Here is a 22,727-nt window from a genome sequence, read left to right on the forward strand (position 1 = left end):
AGGTGAAATTGAATTAGTTTAAATTGTGTTCTTTTAAGAAGAAAGAGTATTGAGGTTAATCCTATCTTGCTTGTGTAAGATTGGCATATTGGAAGGATATTTAAGTAAAAAATATTTGTATGTTTTTATCCAAGATTTATATTTTTAGATGAATGAATGATAACTAGGCCAGTAACACCTCAAGTTTAGTGCAAAAATATATCATCTTTCTGTCTGTTTGTTGAATCAGAAGATCTTTCCCTACTTTCAGTCTTCTCCATAATGTTATTTATATATATATTTAAGTACAATTAAAAGCAGATGTCAGGTAGGATTACTAATAAGGCACCATCCATCTATAATTCTTATGAAAAAAACAATAACAATTAACAACGTAGCAAATATGCTTTTACAAGAGTTGTCTTTCTTTGAGCAGGTTTTTTGTATACAATCTATGTGAAATGGCATCAAGTTACATATAGCAGTCAACATAAGGTGGGAGCTTCAATTTAGCCTCATTATTTTTTTCATTTTTTTTTTAAATTTACATCTGAATGCCTCACCAAACCTTCTATTAATATTGAACAACAATAAAAGTGGTATATTCCATTGTTTTCTGTTTTGTCTTGTGTGTTTAGGAATAAGATACCTGAATGATGGATAAAGCATAAACTGATTTTATTTTCCTTTATATTTCATTGTTGTCATGTTGACAATGTGTGTATAACTTACCTTACTGATAAAGTGGGTCAATGTCATTTCCTAATGACCTTGAACTCTGTTGTCTGCTCAGTTTTCTTTGAACCAGTATCTTCCAGTTGAATTTTGTACTGATCACTGAAGATTTTTCATCCCAACATCATCTTCCATAAAATGTATCTATAAACCAGTTAACTTTAGTACATGACCTCTGAATGAACAGCAGTTCAACTTGACCTTCGGTGAACTTTTGACCTCTTCAAACTTTATAAATGGCTTTTGGTCTTTTCTATCACCTTATAATTCTACAGTTTATGTTTCTTGTATACATATAAATTTACAACATACTTGACTGTCACATCTGTCGCCCTGAGTTAAATAAAATTACCTCAATCTGTTGTAACGATGCAGATATGTCAATTTTACCTGGCAGAAGACTATCTTCCTTGAGAACAGTCCTGATCAATACTTTGAATTGGCAGAAGACATCTTCCTTTAGAACAGTCCTGGACAATGCTTATAGATTTTTTTTCAACAAATATTTAAATATTGATTAATTAAATATTTACAATTTGTCATCTTGATTGGAGAATTTGTTTTCAAACTGATAAAAATCAACAGTTACAACAGATGCCTAGGAATATGTAGATATTTGACCCTAGGGGGTCAGGGAGCGTGGTTTTGTCCGGATTAGTGTCATTGATAAAACTGTCCTGTAGGGATACTGTGAGATTTGGATTATTTTTGCTTACGTTTTAACATAAATAATATACATTTGTATATTTGAAACTATAATTTGGATTTAGAAGTTCTGGAAAATATTGACATTATTTTGACGGCAGACTAAATATTTACACATTTAAATATCAATTTATTAGTTTGTGTGCTTAAAACTGACTTTCAAAAAGTTTTTCATATACTTGTGGAATATATAACGAGGATTTTCTGATTAAAGAGGGATTAAGTGGCCAAATAAACCTTTCGTCAAATCTTGCCGTTCTTCAGCTTAAACAAGTCATTGGTTGAAGTGTTAATATTTCTAATTGGAGCATTTATTTAAATTCTAATTATGATTTAATAATCTTAAAAACTAGTGAAATAAGCTATTAAAAAAAATAGCATTAAATTGGATTGAAGGTGAACTCTTATAAATGCAGAAGAAAGTTTTTCTTATACTTTTTCAAAATGAAAGATAATCACCACTAATTATTCTACTGAAGACAAGACAGGACATTTAACAAAAGAGAAATACCCCGATTGTTCTAATTTTTGCACTTGCAGTGACAAAATAGTTATATGACAATTTAGATTTATGATAACAGTGGGGTTTTATTGACACAAGAGAACTTTTTAAAAAGACTGAAGTTAAAAGAATGTGGGACATGATAATTTCGTATACGTGGATTTCTGTTGTGTAAAATATGCAGAGTAAATCATGCAGGCGACAATAAAGAATGCGTCTTGGTACACAAGCTATTTGCAGCATTTTAAGGATAAGGATACAAAATCGTCAAAGTTGAACGTAACTTTTGTTGACCTTAGCAAAGGTAGGGTTCATTTGAAAGTTTATTCTATGGGAAGGTATAATTTTCAAGTTTGCGTATTTGAATCTTTGATCATTATAGACAGATAGTATTTTCGTTCCTTCTTTCTCTTTCTTGTTTTACTCTTCGAATTGATGTTTTGGTATGAATACAGTTTGTATTTGGGAACAAATGTTTGAGGTTTTGATTAAGAAGTTGGTATCTGGTTTTGATTTAATCATTTTACTTCCTTTTATGCATAAATGGACTAGAGACATTGTAAAAATGCATAATTCCTAGCAACAGAAAGTAGTAAACTTGATTTATTTACAAATTGCACAACTTACAGACTACTCTCAAAGGAATAAATAAAACGAGATTGAGGGTAAATAAGACAGCATATACCAAACAAATTAAAAAAAAACAACATTTAGTGGTAAAGTAAGCAGGGGTGATTCCAGTTAATTTAAAAAAAGGTGTTCCCAACCAAGATATAGGAGGAGTTCCAACCATATATCCCCATTCAAATATATTGATTGTCTAAGATCTAAGAAAAAGGGGGGAGGTCAATTACTTGTTGATTGCACTGTTACAATTAACAGATAACTGTAATTATTTACATCTGGTCACTTAATTAACATGGTAATTAACATGATCTAATCAGACAACAATTTAGTCTCAATGGACATGTTGCATAGCATACATAAAATGGGGTTGCATCAGTTGAATATGTGTTTATCCTTGGCTTAGAGTGATTTCGGAAATGTATGGTTTGTTAAAATGTCAATTTCGAAAGAAAACTGGTACCAGCATTATGTTGGACAATTGCATTCTGGGAATAAATTTTGTGAGAAGGATTTGTGGAAATTTCAAACTTCTGGTAGGTGATCATCAGTTTATAATTTTTTACCCTTGTCCGTCTGTCCGGAAGAACGTCTGTACATCCCAAAGTTGGCTTCCATTCTCTAACTTCAGTTTGCCTCAACCAAATGATATAAAACTTATACAGATCAAGTTTGAATTTTGGGGTAATAACAATAAACACACAAATGTAAAGTCATTTTGGGAGTAATTTGATTTTTGGCTTGCTGATGATTATAATGTGTACGAAGATATTAAGAAAAATAGATTGATTGTTACTTAATTAATGTCCAGTTGCACAATTTTATGCGCATAGTAATCGAGGACAAGATTTAAATTAGATATATATATCATTGCTTTTCTACAATATGTCTGCATTGAAATAATTTAAGTTGCCTCAATACAGTAGCCAAATGATTAAAAATCATGTCAATAACTAATCTTTTGATATTTTTATACTTTCAGGAACTGGAGGCTCAGTAACTTCAAGTCAAAGGTAAATTTTAATGCTCATAACAAAAGATTGAGGAGAAATGTAAATAAGACAGTGACCCAGCAACACACAGAAAGCATCAAGATATTTTTTTCTGTATGATTGCCTATGAAACAACTATCCACAAGTGACCAAAATGACACAGACATTAACAACTATAGGTCACCGTACGGCCTTCAACAATGAGCAAAGCCCATACCCCAAAGTCAGCTATAAAAGGCACTGATCAGACAATGTAAAACAATTCAAACGAGAAAACTAACCAACATAAACTAAAACAAGAAAAACCAGCTAACATAAGCAAACTTTTTTGTCAGCTATGACCCCTCCTTTACACCTTACCTATAAGAAACATGCAGGAACTGTTGTATCATCTTGCATAACAAGAAAAATAACAAGAGATTAAGAAAAGTATACTAATTCAACCATTAAGATGACAACATGACATAACTGTAGGTATGTTCTTTACCTACATAATGAATGTTATTATGTTAGAATTGAACAGATTCTATGACTACATATATACACTTGAAATCAATGACATTGTTTAAAACGAAACCAATACGCTCCTAGTTACTAAGGCTTTTTCATCAGTATTTGCATAAACACCAAACATTATATTCTTTAATTGGGCTGTTTTGAACATTTCTCTTTTGAATTTTTCCATTATTGATTCTGGGCCTTCCAAAGATATTGTAACTGTATGCTCATTGTTGAAGGGAAAGTAATGACCTGAATTTGCATAGATTCTTAGGTCTTTGGAAGATATATGTCTGAAAGGCAAAAACTACATTTTTCTTATTTTCATGTATGCATTCATTATTCTGATCTCAGAAACCCTTATTGAATAAGATATGTCAATTGAAACTTTCGTTTTATGTGCTGAACTTCTGTTCAACAACTCTGCCACTATCAAATTCAGCCTTGAATTTTACAACATGAATATGCTGATTAAAAAATAACATATTGCATATTGTTATGAGTCATATCATATTAATACAATGCAATAGTTGTTTAGTTTAATTAAGGTCCCTCATGGGATACTTTACTGCCAGTGGCGGATACAGAAATTTTCACAAGTGGGTGCCCACTCACTGCCTAAGAGGGGGCACACTTTGGTTATGCCTCAGTGATTCCCTATATAATCAATCAAATTTCTCCCAGAAAAAAAGGGGGGGGGGGGGGGGGGGGGCGTGCTCTAAATACGCCTCTGACTGCAAACAAACTTTACTATATTACAAAATCGAACACACATGATGGTCATATTACTACTGCAAAATTTAACACACCATCATATTTGTTGAGCAGGTTAAGATGATTTGCAATCTTATAGCCAAATCCTCATTTAAATAGAAGAAACAATAAATTTCAAAGTTCATTAAGTATCTGCACTTAAAGTTGCACCAGTGCAGAGTCATAGACATACATTATATTGCAATCATGCAACATTTTGTGCAGTCGGTTTGTCGAGACAGCATTAATCTTAGTGATGAAGAGCCATTGATATAATGTAGTATACATGTATGAAGCCTTCTTTATGAAGTCAACTAGGTTTCTGTAGAACTTTATTATAATTTCGAATACTGAGGATTCATTATTACTAATAAGATTCTTATTTCTGGAATATTTTGTGATTCATAAATTTAAATGTCAAAGGAAACTTAAAATTTTTGATTGGCTTCTGTGCAGAATTTGTAAAAAAAATTACTGTATATGCGATTTAAAGTCTTTCTACCAGTCTGCACGGTTAGCCACTAGTCTGAAGCCCCAGACTAGTAAAATTTCATTCAGACTCAAAGGTTTTTGCAAAACTTTGTTTGGTCCAATACGAAAAATGTCAGAATATTGGTCTTCGGACTAGTAGTTGAAAAAGATTTTGGTGCAGGCTGTTCTTCCATAAATGGGATTTGGAACTGACCAAAATCAATTCTTCCATAGTACATGTAGTATAAAGTATCAAACAAAAAAGTATTTAAGTATCATTGGCTATTTGTCTGAAATTCTAAGTTTGTAACAAAAATCTTCCATTTTAAGATTAATCTTTTAGTATTTTTGGTATTTACAAAGTTGCTGTAAGTCTCTGTCAGTATTGCAGATAAAATATAAAGGGGAAATAGCTGTTGAATTCATATCTACGGAATTGACTCAATCTTAGAAATTTGAGTTATGGAATAGTCAAACAAAGTTTCAATTTTGTACATAGATATAGGAAGATGTGATGTGAGTGCCAATGTATATATAGCTCTTGTCACATACTGTAAATTCAGAAATTATAACGTGCAATTATTATTGTGATTTTGTCATTTTAGACTTAAATGCGATTTTTGTTTACAACTCTGTCGCATTTTTCGCATTAATTAAAACCTCACATTAATTTCTGAATTTACAGTATGTATATTTCATGTGTGTTTCAAACATTACATTTATTTTTCAGTGGTGTAGTAGAGAATGGATTTGATGAAGGTGTGTTCAGAGAATCAGATAAAAATGAAGAAGAGGTAAGGAAAATTTATAGAACACCAAATCAAAGTATATTTTAGTCTTTTTTTAGCCTTTTTTTCAATCAGAAATCATGACTAACGCTTGTTAGAATCATGCACATAGGTACACTTCTTTTTGCCTTACCCTGACTGAGGCACTTTAGAGTTACCCAAGTGTAATTAGGGATGTACTGAAAATGCACGTACTCTGAACAAATTTATTTGGCAAGAAATTTTCCTTTACTAATTTGTTCATCCCATAAAGTAAATAAAGTTACATCACTTTTCCTGACCTCAAGCAAAACCAGTGCATTGAAAAAAGTTGCGCATAGTATTGTTTATAATCTTGGAAATTTATAGAAATGTATCATTCTATATTGCTGTGCACATTTGATACTACTTTTTTATACCCCAACTTATATAGTTTAATTAGGCTGTTGTGTGATTTACCAGTCAGATTGCAAGAATTTTGTTTCTGAGAGGTGCATACTGTTAAAATTGAAAATGGAAATGGGGAATGTGTCAAAGAGACAACAACCCGACCAAATAAAAAAAAACAGCAGAAGGTCACCAACAGGTCTTCAATGTAGCGAGAAATTCCCACACCCGGAGGCGTCCTTCAGCTGGCCCCTAAACAAATATATACTAGTTCAGTAATAATGAAAGCCATACTAATTTCCAAATTGTACACAAGAAACTAAAATTAAAATAATACAAGACTAACAAAGGCCAGAGGCTCCTGACTTGGGACAGGCGCAAAAATGCATGGGGTTAAACATGTTTGTGAGATCTCAACCCTGTTGTCTATTCTTGAGATTCCATCCATCCCTCTCCCAGATGTCAAATTGTGCTTCTTTCTCGATTACACACTTCTTGTGCAAACAGTCATACCTAATTCCACTGGGTATGCAAAACAATAAGTTTTGAGTTATCTCCAATGTTGAACTCGATGCCTATTTTCCCCCATCGATTAATAATGAAAATACTGTAATGAGCATTGTCAGATTATGTGAGAAATGCCTTAATAAAAATATACTGATTACTGTTATGATTTTTATCATTTAATTAAAGCTACATAGTATCATTAACTGAGAATAAACTAGTCCCAATCTTTAGATAAGGACTGAAAGAAAGGTTCTTGTGTCAGTAAAATATATCAATGGAAATAAATTGGTATAGTGTCTAAATTTATGGCACACTATCCCTATTGATACACACTAGAGGGGAGACAGGGCCTTAGTGGGACTCCTGGATCGGGTGTTTTTAAGCTTGGGATTTCGGGATTGACCCTTTTAGGATCCGGGAATTCTTTTTTTCCAATTTTGGGACCTCAGGATTTCGTATTTTTTAGCCAGGAATTTCGTGATTTGGTGTTTTTTTAAAGCTCAGGATTTAGGGATCACGACCTCTCCTATCCCCCCTTACACTAATGGAACAAATAAACTTGCAATGAGGTTTAAACATTTCCTCTATGTAGAAGTCCTGATTGTAACAACGCAGTTAAAAACAGCAATACAATCACAGTTTCTATGTTTTGGGTTTTTATCAAGTTTATGTAGAAATTTAGCATTCAATTACTCCTTTATAATGAATCACACATGTGATCAGTTAGCAAAAGAGCACAATAAAATGAATTTATTCAGGGCTCAGCATGTTTACAAAAAAGTTTTGATCAGCTCCTGAATTCCGTTTGTTTTAAAGTGCAATTAGGTCATTTAGAAGCATGTTTTATATAGGTATAACACTTATACTTTTAGATTTGAAGAATTTATATCAGTTGAGCTTTTATTTCCAATATTATTTTTCTGAATACAGTTTATTAGTCCCTATGGTTATCAGTATGTGGGGTATCATAATTATATCATGAAACGGTAATTTTCTTAACATGAGGTTGAAAAATAATATCCATTTGTTTCTGCCATTTCCTTTTTCTGATAATCAAATTTAACATAAATGATGAATATATACTTTATATACTTGAATGGATAAGTTTTACTTTAACATGAGAAGATAGATGCTCTAATTCAATTGACAGAAATGTTGAATTATTGTCTTCAAATACTCAATTCATTGACAGCTTTACTGTAAATTCAGAATCTATCGTGAGGGTTTTATTGATACGTATAACGCTATTTCATTATGAGGTGGGTTTTGCCATAATAAGAAATTGGATTCTGATAACTGATACAGTTTATCTGTATTCAGATTTTCCAGAAATCACCATATTAATTAAATTCTCATTTTTGTCTGTTCTATGAAATAATTTCAATATTAAATGCATGCAATAACTTTTGAATTTACAATTTATTTTACATGGATGAAAGTAATTTTAGCATAAAGTTTTGAGAATTTTTTGTTTCTCTTTATAGGTTAGTTTTGATCAGATGTCTTCAATTAGGAACAAACTAGAATCAAACCAATCCGATGAAATTGTTAGAGAAAGGAAAAAATCTGTCCATGAGGAAATAGCCAGTGCTGAAGGTGGGGAGTATGAAAACGAACCAGTCAGAAATCCAGATGTGGTACGAGAAAGTGATAAAGATATCGGAGCCGAATTACCAGAAGTTGGATCGGCTCAGAACATATTGCAAAAATTTAAACAGATTGAAACTACAACTAAATCATACAAGAGGGAGTCAACCCCACCTGAAGCCAGAGTTGCAGGAAAAGTTGAATATGTCAGCGAACCAAAAAAAGGAATAGAAAATGAACCCCAGAAAGTAGAAGGGGGTGTTTTCGAGAATGTACCTACTAGTGAGGAGGGTGTAGTTCACTCATATGATGCTCAAGAAGAGACCCTACCTGAAAAGGGATATGCAAAAAATATAATGGAAAGGTTTAAGCAGATTGGAACGCAATCAGGGGAGTCAAATCAAGGAAAAAGGGAACTGACACCAGATCGTAACACTAAATATGAATATGTGAGTGAGCCTCGATCTGTCATGGAAAAATACGAAGGAAAAATGGAGTCCGGTATTTTTGAGAGCCAACCAACAGAGGATCTTCCAGATATTATTCGTTCAGGCATGCAAAATGAAGAAGCTTTACCGGAAAAAGGAACAGCAAAAAATTTAGCCTCCCGTTTCAAGGATTTAAGTGATAAAGCAGGGACAGCACATGTGTCAGAGAGAAAAAGGGAGTTAACTCCAGATAAAACAGGAAAAGTGGAATATGTCAGTGAACCAAGATCAGTTCTTCCAAAATATGAAGGAAAATCAGAAAGTGGAATTTTCGAAAGCAGTCCTGAAGGAAAAGAAGAAATTGTAAAATCCGACATGCAAGTGGAAGAAGTATTGCCAGAAAAGGGCGCAGCAAGAAATATTGCTGCCAAATTTCGTGAAATTGAATCGTCTAAGTCGCCTTCACCATCTTCTACTCCTAAACCCAAATATAAAGAGGTGACCCCACCAAGAGATGATGTTGATGGAAGAACAGTAGCAGGAGTTTTAGAGAGTACACCAACACAGCGTGGTGATATTGTCAAAGGCTCCGATGGGATGGAATTTAAGGAAGAGGAACTACCAGAGCGTGGTATGGCTAAAAACCTTGCAAGTAAATTTAAACAGTATGGACAAACACAAACCTCTCCTGCTTCAAGGGGGAAGAAAGAATTTACACCACCTCCAGATAAAGGAGGCATTTTTGAAAATACTCCTACTCCATCTTTACAAGTTGAGGTCAGGCAGGCAGAGAGCGGTATTTTAGAAAGCACTCCAAAACTAAGAGATGATGTCTCGCGAGAAGGTGAAGCATCTGCAGGAAGTGTTGAATTCCCAGAAGAAGGCTATGCTAAGAATATGGTTTCTAAATGGAAACAGATGGAAACAAGTAGTGGAAAAAATACACCCTCGCCAAAACACAAAGAATTCACTCCACCTAGAGATTTCCCAATGTCTCCAAAATCCCCCGCTGGTGTAAATAGTAGTGTGCAACCTGGTGACCTACCTGGGCAATATCAGGAACAAGGAAGGCCAAGTGTGTTTGAAAGTCATCCAACACATTTGTACGGAGTGGCTAGAGAAGGAGAAAGCGATGGTCCAGAAAGTATGCCAGAAAAAGACGCAGCCAAATCTATGGTAGAGAAGTTCAAAGCTATTCAAGAACAAGCCAAGAAAGCAGGAGAAACTCCAAAACCAGTATCAAGAAAGGTTAGTCAATATAAACGGCATTGAAACACTAGTATGGGATTTTCTGTAGAAAGTTTATCATATAGGTTAATCATTATGCTATTTATTGTGGTATGAAAGGTGATTTTGCTTTCATGAAATGTTCAGATATCACTCAGTCATATGTCTGAAGTTTTTTGGAGAGAAAATACTAAAAAAATTGTGTTCTTTTGAATTTTTTCTTGAATTTCAAAAATGTAATAAACTTTCTATGGTCAATTTAGATTGTTGTGGAAATTGATTATGCAAACATTTTAAATATTTCTTCTATCGATAAATTTGGTTTCAGTAAAAGGGAAGTAACTCCAAAATTTCAATTCTTTCAATATAGATTTTAAAAAAAATTGCAAGAAAATAATTAGAATGTTTGCAATTCAATTTTTTTTTTTTATAGATATGATTTTTTAACGCATGTTTTATGTTGTAGCATGGTAAAGACTTTTTATTTTTAGTTGCTGAATTATAATTGATTTTTTTTTTCAGTTTTTATTTTTCTTCAAATTTTCAGGAATAGGTTGGAGTTCTTTTTAGAAAAGGGAGACAAAGGAATTCCAGATTACTGAATATTTTGTATTTCAGCAGTTTTCCCAAAAATTTTATTTGTTTATATTTCTCATCTTCCTATGACATGATTTTGATATCCTAAATAACCCCCTCCTGAATTATTTGAATATTATATTTTATTTAAACAGTAGATCATAGACTAAAAAACTTCCTTAAATGTTTTCTAGATGAAATAAAGTTATGAGACTAAATTGAAAGTTTTGTTATTGGACAAAAAAGAAAATTAAGGTTGTTGGAAATGAATAATATTTCTAAAGTTTGAAAAAAGTGCATGTAATACAAAACATATATATAGTTTAGTTTTTTCATTGTTTGAAAATTGATTGTTGAATGTTTTGAGTTGTTTTAAAGACCAGATGTTGACAAACTTTATAAAAGAAAGATGAAGATATATATTTGCAATAAATAAATAGGTAGAGTTTACAAAATATATAGATTTTAGTTGACAGCTTTTAAGATAAACAGATAAAGGTTAAAACGTTTCGTTTTATGTAAATCAGAAAGTACATTTCCCTATTTTCAACATCTGATTGTATCACATGTCCTAATTTCTTTTTAACTACAAAGTTTTGTATAAGTTACACCCAACACCTATCATGGTTAATTGGAGTAAAATGTTTGACATTTTAACCCTGGCTTAAGTTGTATGTAGATTTCAACAGGAAATAAGAAACAAATTAGTCATTTTAATCTTGAGGACTAAGATTTCCTTGTTCTTACATTTTAGTAGGAAATTCTTAGTACAATGGTTTGTAAATTTTATTTTTAAGTTTTTAAATGTGGTTTAGAGATTCTTAAAATATTTTCTTTTTTTTAATACTACTTAAAATAAAAACAAAGTTTTATAAAATTTGATAAACAAATAAATTACCTGAACAGCAATACAGTTAGATAAAGTATTAATGTACTTACCATTGAAGCAAATATAATTAAATGGAAACTATGATTGCTTTATTCTCATTAGCTGCTAAAATTAGAAATATTAAAAATACTACTTTTAGTATTCTGTGCATGCAAATTGTTTGCTTGTTTTAACATGCATTTTTTGAATCGTTGGTGCATTTTCATGCATTTGGTCATTCATTGGTGTTAATAGATGTGTCCGTGTTTGTCATTTGTCGTGTGTACTTTTGAATTGTTTCCCCTTTACATTACGGCATGCACATTTGTCATTTTTAGGATTCTACTGACAGCGGTAGTTCCCCTGTTGAGACCAGCACTAAGGTTTGTTACTGAAAAAATACTCACTATGAAAAAACTTGTTTATCTTCTAGCATGAGCTTGTCAGAATACATATTGTATATAACATGGCCTCTGTTAAATAAGCATTGGTAATAAGAGATTTGTGACTTTTATTGGTCAAAACTGTATGCAAGACTAGAGATTCATTCAGAAATTTATGTACAGGAAAGTTAAAAGTAGCCAATGTAGAATTGTGATTGGACTTACCCTCCAAAAATAAATTTACATTCATGGTTTTCAACTTTGATCTTTACCATAAATGAAAAAGACTCTTTGGGGATTTAAGATAATTTATAGATTAACATATTCTCATTTTTAAGCATTAACTTTAAAGACCAACAAAAAAGGTATGGTTTGGCTCCCGCAGAATTGTTTGAATATGCTTATGAGAATAGGGAATATTAAACAAAGTTTGCTTGCCAGTAAGTACACATATTATATATATTCTGGCAGGCTCATCATAGTTATTTCAGTTGCCTCCTATTTCACTAAATTAGTGAGGCTTCAACTCCTATTCATCAATAGCTGTACTTCCAGCAAGATGAAATTCATGTTAAAATTCTCAGTTGCTCTAGACAACACTTTACTAATCTGTCACTTTGTTTATGCTTGCATGTTGATACTGTTAGTTCATAGTTTTGTTATCCATAGACTTTAAGCTTATATTCACTCTACTAACTTTTGCCAAGTTCATACTAACTGCTTTAAAAAGGCAACATTTCTGTTCAGAAAATATTTTATTACAATGGGAGATAACTCCTGTGTTCCAACATCCTTCAAGGGAGATAATTCAAATACTTCAGGTTAATATTAAGGCAAGGAAGAATGGTTTTATAATATAATACTCTCATTGTCTCTTTGTATCGGTCTGATCTTCTTCTTCTAACTTCCTGATATAAAAGGCTCATTGTTTCGGGACTTGAGTGATCTTTTGTCAGAAGGAAATCTTTACTTTCAATGTATCGTGCTCATTTTTTATGTGTTGTCTGTTTTCATTGATCATAGCTTTGTTGTTCTTTCTGCAAAGTTTCTTCAATATAGTCAACATAAGTAATTTGCCTTCTCTGTTCAAAACCATATAATGCTTTCTCAAATCTTTTACTGTTTCAAAGATATATACATATATACAATTAATTTAGATTGTTCAATGCATATTCTTGTAAGATTTGTAAATAGTCCGTGTGCGTCAGAAATGTCATAGAAAAACATGGCTTATATATATAAATAAGTTTCTTGAATTGAAAGCCGGTTTTAATTTGACTGTGGAAAAACCATTGGTTTAAACTTATTTTAGCTAGCTTTGAATTATTTTGTGAACATAATAAAAGTTACATTTCCTGTACCTAAAATCAGGTTAGGTTTTTGCCTCCACCAATAAAAACTGGCCATCAAGATATAGGCACATCAGGTGAAAGTGGCTTTTAACACCAATGCTCATTCACCACCTATGTTTAATTGAAATCAATTAACTAATAATTAAAATACTATTGATAAGTATGTAAGATGTGTTGAATAGAGAAATATTAAAATCAGAAAATGGAAGGTGTCGGAAGGGATAATTTTTGTTTCATTGCATTTACAAATGCATTTTATACTCTGAAGTATAATACAACTAGTCCCTATTAAAATATGAAATTAAATAATGAATCACTTCCTTAATTTGTCTTTAGGGTACCTGGTACTTGTAAATCATGTTTAAATGTTAGTGATAGTTGATTTCAGGAAAGAAATGTAAAGCCCTTTCTACTTTGGAACTCTTTTGAGGGACCAGACTTGTTTCTTGTATTTGGAGGCCCAGTAAAGACAAAAGTTGGCTGAGCTTTTTCCCCCACACCTGATCATGAAAGAAATATGGTCCTTTTTCCAACATAATTCAAATTTCAAGTCTCCCATCCCTGAAGAAAACATAGGCCCTTTAACTGATATTGGTTGTTATTAAATATGTAATTACGTGACACCAGTTTCTGTATATAATGAATTATAAATGATATCATTAAAGTCAAAAATCTGCATAAGTATTTTTAATGTAGTTGTAACAACTTTATCCCGCAATTTAGTGTGTGGGCGTAAACTTAAGACCTATATAATATTTAAATCAATTTTAGTTTTAGTAACATTTGCATGAATGAACATAAGGATCAGCCACCCATTAAATACCTTAAAATTGATTGTAAATGTATTCAAAACGGTCTGACTCATTTTAAATGTATACCCTTAGGGAACCCCATCATAATAATCAATGTACATTTCAAAACAATTGATTACCAGTGTTTAACAATGACAGGAAATGAATTATACAATTTTGAAATAGACCAGACAATTATGGTATAGATTTCTTTTTAAAAATGGGTCTGGTCTCAATATGATTCACTTCAAAGTGATTGACATTGTGAGGGGAAATCTCATGATGTATTAGTTGGTTTAATTGATTTCCCTTAGAGGTGCCTCTTGTATAGTGATCACATTTCTTCAGCTGTGTAGTTTTATGTCAGAGTCAAAGGAGTTCATTCAAGGAGTTCATAGTGTGTTGTGTTTTTGTGCAGGATGAGTGCCATTCAAAAACGTGTACAGGTTTGTCTGACCCTTGGTGGACATTTGTCTGATTTTAGTCTGCTTATGACATTTTCATAACATAATTGATTTCATAATTTTGAATATTTTCATTGTTAAAAATTTAAATTTGAATTTAAAGTTTTGTATGGTAAAGAGGTTAAAGAAAACAGATGGAAAATTTACATTTATGTCAAAATATGTAGAAACGGATGTAAATATAGATCATTTTAAAGAAATTTATCATCTTATTTTCATAATACATGAATTATGTCATTTTTATACCATAATTAACTAGTAATAAATGTATATTGCCTTTGACATTTGGACATAAACTGCAAGATAATTGTTAACAACCCTAAGATTTTATGGACAGCTATATCTTTGAGAGCTAATTATTTTATTATTTAATGTGGCCTTGTCAAGATGGACACTGGTCAAGATGTAATCAATTATTTATTCACATGTAAATAAAAGTGGTTTTCTTGGTCCCATTAGGAGATTGTAAAGGTCAATCGTCAGGAAATACATGTATCAATTATGCAAGTATTTATGAGAGAATTATTGAATACAAAAAGGAGGAAAATTGGTCTTATTAAGGATGGGTGTCTGTTGAAATCGTTAGTAGTGGCAGATCCAGAGGGGAGGACCCCCCCTTTTTTGGAAGATCAACACATTTGAATGGGGACATAAGTTGGAACCCCTCTTTATGCTGGGTTCTGAACCTCCCTTTTAAAAATAGATGGATCTGCCTCCAAATAAGATTAGGAGTCTTTGTATTGAACAAAATGCAGTCGACAACAGTAAATGCAAAGATGATCTATTATGCAAATCCATGACTCCAGGTCCTGCTAGACACTTCTGCATACATTGTACATGTACATCCTTACTGGTATGCATCCTAATGACCGTGCTTTTGTAAACGATAAATTGGCTGATTGTTTTTATTGTGTTACTGTTTTGAAACCTTTGGTATGCCAAATGTTTGGCAAAAACACGTTAATTTTTTTTAATTAATAATCATCTATTAAGACCCCACTGTAAGAATTAAGCTAGAAGATAAAATTCATTTAAGATTAGGTCATTTGTGATGAAGCATCTCAGCTGTTTCCAGTATTTGTCATCAAACCTTGGCCTGTTTACAGCTTTGTTTATATTCAAAATAGGAGACAGTGTGGATTCCATACAGATATTGATTTCACATTTGAATAATAGAATATTGACAATCGTTCAAAGTTCATTGTCCTAGGGGAAAATCCTTTATAGCAGAAACATCAGCTGATTCATAACAACAAAGATTTTCGTTTAGATGTATCAACCTCTGAATCAATACTAGACATAAGGTATCCAGCTATCCTAAGATAGATTGATTATGATTAGGATCAATAGGCTTATCTGTATGTTAGGGATAAATTGATCTGAATCCGGATCAGTCATTTAGAGAGGAGGGAGAGAGGAAATTATGACCGGTTTAACTGAGTTTTCCTGTTGTAGGAAACGAAAATCATATCTATGTATAAATATGACTTAAAACTGGAACATATCCATCATGCATAAATATAGGACTTGAAAACTCGGAAGATTTGAAATTTGACAATTTTGTAGCTTTATTTTGAATCAAAGTTTTTGGGACAAAGAATGGATTTAAAAAATGAAAAAAATTGATAAACTTTGTAAGCAAAAAAGTCATTGTAAACAAAAAGATGAAGAGGTCTACATTTTAATAAAATGAAAAAGGGTGAGGGGGATGTCAAACAATAACTGTCTGAAATAAGGTGGGTCTGAATTTTTGTGACCTTGACATCACTTTTTAGGATCTGATATTTTTCTAATACACAGTGGTTACACCTATATATCAAAGACTTTTGACATAAAATTCAATCATTATAAATCAGTAAAATTACTGTTAAATAGGGCAGACATGTGTTCTCTCTAGTTCAAATCGTGTTACACATATTTTTTTCTAATTTAAAGCCAAATGAACTATGTTTGGGTGAGACAGACAGACTTTTCATGCATGATATGTCAGAGTATCAGCTGATTAATCTCAAATGTGAGGTAAATCGGTTTGACAGTATAAACAAAACTAAAAAATATATGGATGGCTTCAGGGACAAATTGAAAAAAAGGTTTTAATTTAAAGTACAGATACATGTAGTATAAATTTATCAAAAATGTCACTATTGGGACAAACTTTATTATGTTTGAAATAGTGTTTTAATAACCCTCTGAAAAATGTGATAAATTTCATCATGACTTCTGCCTGTTAAACTTAAAAAAACTGCTACAAAAATTGTTCTTGTAACTTTCTAGTGCATACATAAATTTTTCACAATCTAAATTTGTTTTTCAGTTTTAACATTCAAAGATCATTGTTTCTGAAATTTTGGCTACTGAGAATTTCTAAACAAATTTATTGAGCCAACTCGGCCAGAATAAAAACATAAATATTATTATTTAAGATTAGGTTCATTTGTGGGCTCTGTTGAAATTTATTATCTAAACAGGGGAGGCTAGAAAAACACCACTCCAATAATATTTTTCTCTTAAGATAAGGTTCATTGATGATCATGATTATGGGTTAAGTGTCCAGGTTAATATCTGATTATACATAACTCCTTTGAAATTCTTATGATACAGATAGTCCAAATTTATTCTTATTCATGTCTGATCTCTTCCCTTGACTTTCGTTTTAATTTTTTGTTGTTTCCTCAACGCTAAAAAGCCGTCCACAACTAAGTAACAGGGTGAAATTGTGACTACCCCTTTTTATGTATCTTTTTCATTTTTGGTCGTTTATATTTGTTTTTGTCCTCCATGTGTCATGTATGTCCATCTTTGACTGCTTGGGTGAAAACAACCAAAATCAATCATAACTCGTAACTAAATCCCGGACATATATTTGTAAGTTGAGCTTGGTAAACTAATATTCTTTTATCTTTTGCTATAAAATATAATAGTTAATGCAATTTTAGATGCATATCATCTTGTAACCTTATATTGGGGCGAAAATATCAGAATTTAAACTGTATATTGTATTTTCTTATAATTCTCTCCTTGCCTTGAGAAATTGATTTTATGAAACAATCTATAAAGTTATTGAAATTTATGAGCTCATGGATCTTTATGAGTGCATCAACATCTGTTGCAAACTTAAAACTGATAAAATCTGTTTATAGATAATTCCTTATCTAAAATACCTCTGAGAACATTCCTCATTCTGGCTACTTTTTTTTTTTTATTAAATATTAAATTTTCTCACATGTTTGTGTCTAAACCTTAAAATTGAGAATGACTTGAAGGGGGGATGTGTCAGAGGCAACAACCCAACCAAAGAACAGAAAACAGCCCAAGGCCACAAATGGGTATTCAACACAACTGCTACTTACATACAGGATTATTTGAAGTTCCCACATAAAACCCAATGCACTAGTACTTTTAAGTTGAATGTAAAATTTAATTTCCCATTTTATTGACGGTTCAAAACAATTTTTTGCATATTTACCAACAAATTTAAATCCTATTTAAAATATTTAAAAGTTTTCTACATCAAAAAATAATTTATACATGCAAATGACATGTTATTAATGGAAAACTGCAATCAATTTGCAAAATATTTGAATAAGCTTCTTAAGGGGATCTAGAATGATGTAAAAGCTTGAATGCCTCTGATAAACTTTTCAGTAGTTGTTATTGTTGGATTGATGTCATGTCAATATAATTACCTCTTGTTATGTTTCCGTTGTTTTCTTTTCTTAATAGATTGCACAGGAAATTTTTAATAAATTATAATTGAAATTAAATATAACTTTTTATGCCCAACTGTAGCGGAGGGGGAATTAAGTTTTACCCTTGTCAGTGTCTGCACATCTGTAAATCCAGAAATTGGTTTTCGTTCTCCGACTGTTTTAACAAATGCATTGTGTTTCATCCCCAACACCCACTATGAATCTGGGGGAATAAGTTTTACCCTTGTCTGTCTGCACATGCATACGTCCAGAAATTGTCTATCTGCTTATCTGTATGTGCAAAAATTGGTTACGGTTCTCTAACTCTATTTAAGAAAACATAGTGTTTTCAGCCCAACACACCCCTTAAAATCTGGTTTTATTAAACAATTTTTGTCCGTGATGATACCCATTTAGACCCTCTTCAAAACTACATATATAAATCCAGTAAAATTGCAGACAGAGCTTTGTTTGACCCTGTTCATATTGAATTCCTGTACAGAGTGATGAAAGTTCTGACATCATACATGCAGGTGTCCTACCTGTACAGGTACAAATCAAATACACACCTGTCTTAATTAACACACCTGATACTTTGGTTAGGACAGAGCAATGTACTAGGAATGTACTTAATGGTGAACGACCTCGGTTATTTTGTTTAAAAGACATTCCTGATTCTAAGTTGACTGACAGTTATTTTAAAACAAAAACAACAATGATTTCTTTGAGGATCTTGAAATTTAATTTAACCTAGCTAGTGTGATACAAAGAAAACACATGTTAATAATTGTTAAATGTAAAAAGAGGGTTGTTATGCCATTAAGTGAAGAATTCAATGGGTCACATTTGAAACTTGCAGTCTGCACCAAAAACTTTTTCATTTACTTAAAAGTCTTGAAACTAAATATCAAAACTTGTTCCTATATACATGATTTACAACTACCGTATATGAAATTTTGAAAATTTATGTAGTCTGAGTTAATAAATACTTTACTAGTAACGTTATGTGGCATTTCTAATGTTGCAGTCTTCTCTTGCATTCAAAACAATTGACGAAATAAACCCCAATTACCTCTCTGCTAAGGAACTTGACTTACATACCAACTATGTCTCTCCGGGGGCGGATCTAGCCATTTCAAAAAGGGGGGGTCCTAACCCAGGACAAAGGGGGGTTCCAACCCCCGGACCCCCCCCCCCCTCCCCTCTGGATCCGTGCCTGCACTCACTTCATCAGTAGGTTTAGGTTTTTTGTTAAAGGGGGGGGGGGGTATCTATCTAGATTCTGCCAGACAATTATAGACCAACTTGTTCAGCCTTAACTTGTGGGGAGGGCTAGTACTCTAGAGTACAAATGTGTTGATTTTTAATCAATACATAAAAACTTTATTATTAAACCCATGGTGGGTTGCAGAATCCTCTTAAAAAATTGATGAGTCAGCAATAAATAAAATAGTATCAGATTTAATCCAAAATTCCTTCTTGATTTTAAATGTTAACTATTTTAAAGTGCTTAGTGTTAAAGATAGGATCTATTTTGAAGAGGTGTAAATATGTATGCCTTTTAAAAATATTGATGGTAATGATTTAAATTTGTCACAATTACAATTGTGTCTATTCACAGTGGCATGAGAATTGATCATAGTGAAATATAAATTGAAAGAAATGTTTCATTTCATTAAATTGAGACCATTCCCTGACTTCAATGTCAACAAGCTAAAAAGTCTATTATAAATCTTGATTGCTCATGAGGTATAAAAAATGTACATAACTTTGGTTTATGTGGTTAAACATGACTTGGTAAATTACTTTAGAATGTTTTCATTTCTGACTTTGTACTGAAAACATTTTTAACATCAGATCTTAATCATAAGATAAGCACACCCATTTTATGATTAGTTTGGGTTACACACAGTTTTCATGGTTGTGTATTTGTTGAAGTGTTTATTACATAAGGAAATTCCAGTCATATGTATATCATGTATAATTGTTTATAGACCCAATGTCTTTTTGTGTTCAGGTTTTCATTTTCTATTGATGAATAAGGAAAGAAATGTTTTCTTCATTTATTGAATTCCATTTATGCTACATACAAGCATTATGATTAATGGTCATCAGATGTAATCATGTTGTTTTTGTTTTCAAAAAAGGGTGTAGGTTCTGTTTGGTTGCTGTCTCTTTTGGTGGTACAATTCCTTTACAGTTTGTGTGTAAATCTGTTTTTTAGTAGGTGTTTTTAATCCTTTATTGACAGTTTGCATATGTGCTGAATGGTTCACCAAGGTTTACTAGTTTTGTTAAGTGGGAAATATCACTTCCTATCCACAATCCAATAAAAAATTTCAGTTATTAAACAGGAAGGAAATTTTAGTGAATAATGAATAAAAAGAGCTTCCGCCCCCTCCTCAACCATTGTTGCAGTTTGACTGTGATTACTCTTTACTGACATGAATCAATTAAATAAAGGTCACATTGATGTATTGTTTTTAAATTACTTTTTTTATGGAGGGGGGTAAAATTGAAACAGTTGCATCTTCAAAACTTTCATAATAAAAGAATCTGTGATTCAACATCTTCATAACACATATAAAGAATCTATTTTTATTTTGAATTCTGAATTAAAACTTCTAATATAAACTCAGCATTTCCATAAATTTCACCATAAAGTATGGTTTTTAATTTTTTGTCAAAGTGTGAATTATCTCCCCTCTTGTTGATTGGGTTGTCTCCCCTTGACCACTAACTACAGAGTTTTGCATTGTAGATGTTTGAAAGCAGTACAGAGAGTGTAAGTGTGTCACCCGTGTTACTTTTAATAACTTTCTTTTAGTTTTTATAGCTTTTGTTGTATAACTCTTCACACGTAACCATGTTTTTTGTTTTTAATGAAAGTTCAAATACATTTTCTCATTTAACATTTAAAATTTTTGGCATCTTTTGAAAGTTTGGCTGACAAAAGTTTGATAGATTAACATTGCAAGCTTATTTGAACAAGATTTTTGTCTCGAACTAGTTGATCGTTTCAAACGTCTGTTTTGAGATAAACCAGTTATCACATCATTCCATCTTCTCTAATTATACATTAGTTTGAAAAATTAACCATGAAATTGTGAATTTAACCTAGTGATATTTTACAATTTAACCTGATGAATTTTTACAATTTGAACTTTCATTTATTATACTATGGCTCATCTTGATTTTGTCATTTACATCTGCTCACTGTCAATGACTGTATATATACTGCCCATGAACCACTTCTACCAATTACAATTTAACCTAAGATTTCTTTTAAATGTTGTATTAAAAAATTTAATGAACTGGCGGGTTATTTTTTAAGGTAAATGAAAAGAAACCACATGTCCAATCCAAGAAATAGACACAAGGGACTTTTTATAAACTTTTGTCCAATTTTTGGACCTTCCATAACTATCTTGCAGATTTTGTGTCCGGTCTGATGGTGGGCAAATGGAAAAGGTGAAGTTCCTCTGAGCTGTAGTGTATATTCATTATTTAAGTGAAATTTGCATGATATTGTCACACAATGCCATTTTATTTCAGATATATTTCCTCTACTCCTTCAAATACTTATACAATATTGATCCAACAATGGCGAAATATTGATAATAAATTGCTGTGTAATCATAAATTTGAGATCAGTGGATGTAACTTTTAACAATTAAAATTCATTGATCTCCTTTGTTAACATTCAATCGGCTCTTCTCATTGGTTGAATAGAAGGTGTGGTCAATTGCCAACTTTTGATATTAGTTGTTAAAAAATGAAAAATTTGCTTGATTCAGAACAATAATATTTTAGAATTTTTTTTTTTTAAATGAAGGTAAAAAAAAATGTTATTAGTAACACTCACACATCCATGTGTTTGATTCAGAACAATAACATTCAAGATTATTTTTTTTATTTTTTTTAGTGAAGAAATGAAAATGATAATACACCCACACTCCCATGACCATTGTCTGTTAAATGATAAGTTGAATTTTGACTGACAGGTGTACATTTACAGCTACTGCATCAAAATATTGCCAAAATTTTAATCATGCAGACTTGTAGTGTATTGAACCATTGAAAGTTCAGTCAGAATTTGAATTATCTATTAATGTGGTAATGATGAAATACATTCTATTTATGTATGAAATGCATGTGCATGATATTGACAAGGGTGATGGCGGCAGCAATGGCAACAGTCCTGTACGCAGTGGACCAATAAACCAGCATGAATTGGAGCAGTTGCTTTCTTAGTTATATCTTTAGTTCAAATATAATCATATATTTTAGTTTCAAGCTTTATTTCTGTTTCATATTTAGAAATGCATATTTTGTTGTCTTGTCTTTGCACGTTTGCTGGACCCCTTCATTCTCAAGTATCTATTGCTTTAACATCAATGGTTGGAGATTGAAATTGTTACATCTGATACAGAAAAAAAATT

General features: G+C 31.8%; 2 protein-coding genes across 15 annotated transcripts in view; one reads left to right on the forward strand and one right to left on the reverse strand.

Annotated features, from left to right (window-relative positions):
* LOC134683188 (dopamine beta-hydroxylase-like) overlaps nt 1–1,007 on the reverse strand; it is a 60,852-nt gene extending 59,845 nt beyond the window's left edge. Inside the window, exon 1 of the mRNA XM_063542329.1 lies at nt 712–1,007. The gene's annotated coding sequence lies outside the window, so the exon portion shown is untranslated. The remainder of the gene's footprint in view (nt 1–711) is intronic.
* Nucleotides 1–22,727, forward strand: part of LOC134683186 (uncharacterized) — a 71,738-nt gene that overhangs the window by 44,455 nt on the left and 4,556 nt on the right. For 8 of the 14 annotated variants that reach the window (XM_063542315.1, XM_063542318.1, XM_063542316.1 and 5 more), the window contains 5 exons: nt 3,528–3,558; nt 5,990–6,053; nt 8,405–10,183; nt 11,945–11,989; nt 21,047–21,070. In XM_063542315.1, coding sequence (XP_063398385.1) covers nt 3,528–3,558; nt 5,990–6,053; nt 8,405–10,183; nt 11,945–11,989; nt 21,047–21,070 — 1,943 coding nt within the window. The remainder of the gene's footprint in view (nt 1–3,527; nt 3,559–5,989; nt 6,054–8,404; nt 10,184–11,944; nt 11,990–21,046; nt 21,071–22,727) is intronic. The other 6 variants (XM_063542325.1, XM_063542319.1, XM_063542324.1 and 3 more) reach the window with 3 other exon arrangements.

This window comes from Mytilus trossulus, chromosome 9 (assembly GCF_036588685.1).
Source record: "Mytilus trossulus isolate FHL-02 chromosome 9, PNRI_Mtr1.1.1.hap1, whole genome shotgun sequence".
Taxonomy (NCBI): domain Eukaryota; kingdom Metazoa; phylum Mollusca; class Bivalvia; order Mytilida; family Mytilidae; genus Mytilus; species Mytilus trossulus.